The 7,897-nt window shown below is 38.2% G+C and overlaps 1 protein-coding gene across 2 annotated transcripts in view; it reads left to right on the forward strand.

Annotated features, from left to right (window-relative positions):
• The first annotated feature begins 576 nt into the window (after nt 1-576).
• Nucleotides 577-7,897, forward strand: part of Hcrtr2 (hypocretin receptor 2) — a 99,051-nt gene continuing 91,730 nt past the window's right edge. For both annotated transcript variants that reach the window (XM_048805526.1, XM_015487947.2), the window contains exon 1: nt 577-1,114. In XM_048805526.1, the coding sequence (XP_048661483.1) occupies nt 892-1,114 (223 nt within the window). In that variant the 5' untranslated portion in view covers nt 577-891. The remainder of the gene's footprint in view (nt 1,115-7,897) is intronic.

Consider the following 7,897-nt stretch of genomic DNA (forward strand, 5'->3'; position numbering starts at 1 on the left):
CATTTATGAAACTTGATATCCATCAAGGATTCAGCTGTTGTATTTTGTAGGAAACTTGCTGTTGCCAATACAGATTCCTGCTAAATATACCCTTCAATTAAAGAATGGTCTCTCTCATCCTCCAGTCTTGAGGATGAGGAGGAGGAGGGAGATGCCTTAAAGACTCAGCTAGTGCCAATTTGGCAAATGATAAGTGTTAAAATATGTTTTTATGAAATGTTAAAATATTTGCCTTAAATGACTTTTGAATTGTGGGGCTTGAGGACCACAGTGGCTCCTCCTCATTACTTTTATGTTTGCATTACAAAGACAAATCTATCAACACCTCCTGTATTAACCATGTGATGACCTTTTCCTCATGTCCCTATACCTACATCTCTATTTTGAGAAAAAAATGCATGAAAGAGAGAGAGAGAGAGAGAGAGAGGGAGAGAGAGAGAGAGATAAAAGGGTAGAAAACAAGGACATTTAACCCACAGAGAAGCAGGTTAAAATTTCATTTTTTTTTTTTTTTTTCCTATTTCAGCTCAAAGCAGGAGGAGGCTGGAGGCTGCGGACTCAGTGCTGGAATGAGGAGTAATTGAGCTTGTGCTGAGCTGGAGGTAGCTTTCTCCTCCCGGTGTCATTGCTGCAGCCTCCACTCCCGGGTCCCTAGTTCTTCAGCTGCCTCTCTTCCTGGTGTAAAATCGCCTACAAAGACAGCAAAGCCGCCGCAGAAGTTGCCCGGCGTAAGACTACGGAGGTATTGGCTCAGTAACTTTTCACGTCATTTTCTGCTCTGGATTCCCTTCTCGCCTCTCCACGCAGCTTTTCCCACCGCAAATCACCAGTGCTCATGGGGCAGGCGAAGAGGAGCTTGCAGCACTGAGCTGAACCGGACTCGAGCCCGTGATGTCCGGCACCAAATTGGAGGACTCCCTCCCTCGTCGCAACTGGTCATCTGCTTCGGAACTGAATGAAACTCAAGAGCCGTTTTTAAATCCCACCGACTATGACGACGAGGAATTCCTGCGGTACCTGTGGAGGGAATACCTACACCCGAAAGAATATGAGTGGGTCCTGATCGCCGGGTACATCATCGTGTTTGTGGTGGCTCTCATTGGGAACGTCCTGGGTGAGTCTCCTCCCGGGCAGACCTCCAAAGGGCTGTCACCTCCCCCCCTGCCCCAGGCTGCAAAAGACTCTGAAGACCCCTCCCTTCCCTTGGGATGCAAACAAAGAGGTTGCTGCTCTCCGTGAGGTTTTTGATACAAAGAAAAAAATGTTAAAAGTTTTCTGATTTTACTAATCAGGACTAAGGGTGATTATTTCTCTTTCTGCAAGGGGAGAAAAGAAACCGTGGATTGTTTTTGTTTTTATTTTTGTTTTCCTCTGAGCACCTAGGTTACAAATACAGGGAGAGGGACAGTGACAGGCATCTCCAGGTGGATTTTGTGGAGTGTAAGGGAATCAGTCATGCTTTTGTGTAAACTGGCTAGGTGTTTTAGGAGCTTTGGGGGCAGACAGAGCTTGCAGAATGCAATGCTTGCGACCCTAGGGAGTAAGCTCTCTTTGGCTGTTGAAGTCACAAAGCATATTGTGAGCTAGGTAGCATGCCCTTGGCAAGGAGGCTTAGGCTCCAATCAAGAAATGGTAATGAAAGGGCAGAGAGCAGAGACAGAAGCAAAGCAGGGAAGCACACTCATTCTCCAAAACTGAATTAAACAGGAATCATGCAGGGAGCAAGGAGGAGCATCCAAGAAAAGTACCACGGAGACCTTAATCGTTCACCCATCCATTCACTCATTCATTCATTCATCCATTCAACCAATATGTTTTTTCTTTCCTCTCCAGAGGGCGCTTGTTGCCATGTTCATGAAAATATTTGTACGAACTGATTTTTTTTTTCAAAGATGATGGTAAGCTTAATACTAGACTCCCCCTACTTGTCCCTAGGTAGGTTTGTATGCAAACACAAATTTTCTTGTTCCCCCCATCACCCTCCCCACTATAATTTATGAGGGATGTGGAGGGGGGTTAGGTGACCTTATGAGGCTGTGGTTATGCAGTTTGCTAGGGCAAGAGGGGAATCTACTTCAAGAAAAGGAGCTTTGAAAGGAAAGGGCGATTTAAAATAAATTGTGAATGGAAGGAGCATGCACCTTAATGAATGGAGGTAGGAGGCTAGGAGGCATTTCAAATGCAGAGGGCAGTGTGGAGGAAGTCTGGGCTGAAAAATCACAGGAGGAGGTGGGGGAGGCTAGGACAAAATACTCCTGATTTTCAGTTATAAAAAAGGGGAGAAGGTGAGTGAGATGAAATGGGATGGGAGACTTGGAAGTTAAAAGCAAAAGATCTGTGGCTGCAGCAGAGGAAGATAAGGAACTTATCAGGCTTTGAGCACTCACCTGATTTTCACCTTTTCTCCCAAGTGTGTTAGTATGGGTAGGAAGCATCCAAAATACTCCCTCACCAATTCAGCAGGCAGAGTAGCTGACAGTTTGAGACTGAGAAGGATTCTCTGGAGAGTTAGTAGGATATTATTTGATGAGATAAGAACACTCTGAGAACTTTAGTTTGCTCTTTCTATATAATTTTTGGACAGGTTTGCTTTTGTTGATTTTTGTTAAAGGTAAAATAAAGGGGATCATCTTGGGATTCAGACAAAGTGGATAAAAGTATAAATATGCATAGTTAAGGATCTTTTATAAGGATTTCTTTAATAAAAATGCCTTTATTGCTTTTCTTCTTGTGATCCATCATTAGATTAAAACTATTAATACACATGGCTACCAGCATAGCAACATTTTACTGCATTATGCCAACACTTACTGAAAGGTGGGTAATCAAAAATGAACATATATTGAGTACCTACTGTGTGCCAGAGCCATTCACTTGTGCTGTCACTTAAAATGCAAAATAGTCCACATTAGAGGGAAAACCAAGACTTAGAGGTATTAAGTGACTTATTAAAGGTCATGATTGAGATTCAGTTCCATTTCTTCTAACCTCAGATTCAGAATTCTCCATTGTTATTCCATGCTAGATCTAGAAAGCATATAGAGAATGGAATCTGAATTCCTGATTGTCTGCAAGCTGATTGGATGGGTTTCTTCTCGACTTCATCTATGTCCTCAGCCAATAAAGTACCACAAGAGGTTAATGGCACTGTCATTCCTTCCACCAAAAACCTGTCTAGGAGGAATGTGATTTCTGTGCAGTACAAAATGACATTTTTTTCCCTGCAGGAATAACTACAAACCATAACCATTTCCCTTACTTATTTTTATTTCAGGCTTAATCTTTGTGATAAAATGAACTCTGCTTTGATGCTATTTCATTTTTTTTTCATTGCACATACTTTGTATTCCATGGTCTTCATATCCTAATTGCATAGTTTAGGGATATATGTTTACTAGCCTGAGGAATTTTAATTTCTAAAAGGAAACACCTCTACAGTAAAAGCTACCTGTTTCATAACATCAAGGAAAAGAGCACTGTCCACAGCCCCAAGTGCTGAAAGAGCCAATTTCATTCAGCTTAAAAAGAAATATTTACTCAAAGCACTTTGCTCTGAAAATACTGACAGCTATTTTCCTCAGGATTGAGTAACGCTGAAACCCTCTGCAGCTGAACTGAAACTCATTCCTTACTGCCATATCCCTGAAAGTTGATGAGGTTCAGGTTTGACATTTACACAAATGAGCAGTGTCATTACTCACAGTCAACTTCTTGCTCTTTGATGTCACTGTCAAATATACAAAATGGATTAGATTTAGAAATGCCTTTTTGCCCCTCTGACATAACTAATTTTACAGAGAATACCAGGACAAGAAGTCACATTATTCATGCAAGATAAAGAGACAATGGGAGGTATGAAGGTGAAATAACAGTGTAGGCAGCAGATGTAAACACTGACCCATTGGGTCCACTCACAATTTGAGCTTTCATGTAACTGCTTGGAAAATATCAATCTTGTTGAACTTACACATATAATGCCACCAGTTAGAAGTCATTTCTCCCACTGTGTCCTTTGGTGAAATGACATAACAAGATACTCTGTGCAGAATAATGAAGTCTTGGTCACCACCCTCCCCCCCACCACACACACACACACACACACACACACACACATACACACACAGAGTCTCTCTCTATCCTTATGTCTACTCTTCATTATCAGATGCTAATTCCAGAGATAGAAAGCTGTTTCTGGAAAAAATGACCAAGTCATTCACATGAAGAAACAAATTACTATAAATAGAATGGCATGAAAATTTGTATTTAGGAAAAAGCCATATGTGTGTCTAATTGCAGATTTTTAGGAAGGAGCATAGGTAAAAGCTCTTTGGGGAAGGAGCATTTTTCCGTTATCTGCAAACTGATGACACATAACCTATTCATAAATTTATCTGGTATGATGATTAAGTACATATACCCAATTATTTAATCAATATATTCTGGGCATTGTTATTTATTTATTTATTTATTTTTGTTTTGTTTTGATTTTTTGAGGCAGGGACTTGCTGAGCTGCATAGGTCCTTGTTAAGTTGCTGAAATTGGCTTCAAATTGCTATCCTCCTGCCTTAGCCTCTCAAGCTGCTGGGATTATAGGTATGAGCCACTGTGCCCAGTTCAATGTTTGGTTTTTAAAATTAATGTGTATGTGAGTGAGGACTCCTGGGGAAACTTGAAGAAATATATTTGATATAAATTTTACCTCTAATTCCTTGAATGGAAATGAGGGGGATAGGGAGAGAGAAAGAGAGAAGAAAGGTTTCTAGTCATTTCAAACATTAAACACCTAGAGAAAATAATCAATATACTGCCTCTCTTTTGTATTCAGATATCCTAACATCCACGTGGTATGCTTCTATATTAGTTATTACTGTCTCCCATATGAAAAATGATTAAAAAATTCAAGAAATATAGACATCAGTCCAGTGATGTGTTTCTTGTTTCTTGTGTGACCATTAGCAAGTTTTAAATTGTTCAGGTCTATTTTTTTCTAATTAAAAATTAAAATTGATAATGCTTGCCTTATAGAAATTATATCAGAATATAATGTATAGATATCCTCTGTGGATGTATATAGAGGAATACACACTCACGTACACACGCGCGCGCACACACACACACACACTTTCTTTGAAATATAGTAAACACTATTGATTTATGTCAATCTCTATCCCTTTTTTCCCACTACTGTAATCTCTCCTCAGTGTGGATTGTAGCCATCTTCTGCCTTTATGGCCAATCTGAATCTCTGTAGCTCTTTATGGCCTCTGCCCTCACCTTTTTCTCAATAATGTAAGTAAGCTGGAGTTGGCACACTACTCTTCTTTTCCTTCCTAGCTCCATCCATCCACCCTCCTCTTACTGATTGCTCAATATTCCCTTCTCTCTCTCTCTCTCTCTCTCTCTCTCTCTCTCTCTGAAGGTCATTCCTAATGACTGGATTATTTTTCTTTTTCTCTCAGTTTAAGTTGCCAGCACTGGGTATCTTTCACTTAAAGTTCATTTGTTGCTGTTGTTGCTATCATTTTATCTATCACTACCAATGTTTTAAATAACATATATACAATATGTTGATTTAATTCAGTTTAAGTACATTGTAAATTAAAGAATTTATCAGGTAAAAGTTAGGATAATTTGTATATGTGGGGGGTGGGAATCTGTAATAGTGCTGTTTTCTACAGAATTTCTACAGAGTCAGGTTTATGCCCTGAAAGGGGAAGTAGCAGAGGTGACCACTGGCACTCCTAAGCCTAGGAGACAGTGCTCTTCTGCTTCTCTTCCTATCCAGTTCAGCAGCATGGATGTCTGTAAACCCATCCTTTCCTACACAAAAAGAAGAGGAGGATTAGGTACACTACTCAAGTTTGCCAAGAATCAGTAGAAATCAGGAATCATGAAGGTAAATGGTGATATAAGCCATTACATTCTAAACCTGTTGTGTGTTTTTAGTAATAGATTTTCAAAAAATGCTTATCTAAATAAGAGTTGAACCAACCCATACATCTGCGTTTTTGCTAAAACCATAGCCATTTAGTTTTAATTGGTAAAAATACATTATGTCTGACTTGAATAGAATCTCAATGATAACTTTTCAAATGGCTACTTCATAGATAACAGCGACATTTATCATGAGCAGATAATAATGAGAGTAACATGGTACTGATAATTTGAATGTAACAGATTCATTGCATATTTGAAAGTGAAATAATGGAATAAAAAGCATTGTTAAAAGAGGAAAAATATGAAAATCAAATTCAAGTGTAATTCTTTAGTTTTTAAAATTTTGTTCTCATTTTAGTAGGGCGCACATACTACATTGCATCATGTATCTGTATGAGTTTTCATTATTTTGTATTTTAATTATATTTTAAAAATCTCATGTGCTGTGGCTGTTATTATTCCAAAGTTTCTGAATTCTCATCGAACTCCTCAAATTTTAGAAATATCCATTGTTGATATTAGTTCACTAGTGAAAGAAGATCCCTCCACCTTCCTTCCTGTGGAATCTTGATATTTCCCACAGGGAGGGATGCTCTCTTTGTTGATTAATGGCTCACTGGCATCATTCAGGCAGTGACAAGTGAGAGGTAAAACTGAGGGTGTTCAAATCCACTTCTTCTTCTCACTGCAAAAGAAAATAAAGAACTCAATAGAGTTCCATATGTCAAGTCCTATATGCCAGACTTCACTTATATGTGTTTAGTTGGTGTTTCACAGCAAACTTACTGTGAGATTACTAACTTTGTCTTATAAGTGAAAAAAATGAAATGCAAAGAATAATTTTAACATATTCCCAAGATCAGTCAGATAGTAAGTAGCAGCACTAAGATTCAAACACCCATTTATCAGATTCCATGTTCCATGCTTGCTTTATTACTTCATTCTTCCTCTTTCTCCAGCTTCTAACCCTAACTGGAGGCACACAGGAGAAAGGATGGAGAAAGTAATGCTCTGATGTGCCCTCTAGACGATTTACAGTTTTTCTGGCATGTTGCCCTGCTGTTTTTCTGGTAGACTACAGTTCAGCTCTGAGGATGAGCTCATTTGATAAGCTAATCAAGGTCATTCTAGGGTTATTGTACAAGAGAAAAATCTAAGGTAAAATAGGTGCTGCCAAAAATGCTTTTGCTTTTCTGGGGGTGGGGGTGACTCACTGGAAAAAAAGAAAGACAGCTGTGGCCAGGAATTATTTTGTTATCAAAAGTGCTTTTGTTAGACATAAATGAAGACAAAGACCTAAGCACTTACAACCTCACATAATCTATAGATATTTTTTTCTTGTGTTTAAAAAAATTATTAAATTGTCTTTAAAAGTATTTGCTTAAATAAATCATAAGTTTATATTCCTTTTGTTAAATAGGTCAATCTTTATATAACATAATAGTGTTCCTAGACCAGAATGTTTTTTACATATGTACAAAGAGGTGTCACGTATTACACCATACATGAGATAAACTTAAGACACTGACTGTAGAAAATCTGAGATGGAATGGAATGAAATGCCTGATGTGTATGGACAGTCCATCAAATAGCTGACTATGATGACTATATTTGTTCACTTTGTCTTTGTTCTCAAGGACAGGTGATTTTTTTTTTAACCAAATAGATGTGTAGGATAGATATTAAAATTACACTAAATCATTTGCCAGTGGAATTGTTTTCTCATAAAACTCCCAAAATGCTTAAAATAAGTGACTACTTTATTTCTAAAATGTATTCCTAATATATATTAGAAATTATTATCACTGTGTTTTTACTAGTAATTTACTTTCAACATTGGAAACATAGAAACGATGCTTAATATTTCTATAGTATTTTAACCTTCAGGTGATATTGTTGCGGGTTTTTTTTGGGGGGGTCTCAATTGTTCCTCACAATGACCTTATGAGGTGGATATAT

Source organism: Marmota marmota, unplaced genomic scaffold (genome assembly GCF_001458135.2).
Source record: "Marmota marmota marmota unplaced genomic scaffold, marMar, whole genome shotgun sequence".
Taxonomy (NCBI): Eukaryota; Metazoa; Chordata; class Mammalia; order Rodentia; family Sciuridae; genus Marmota; species Marmota marmota.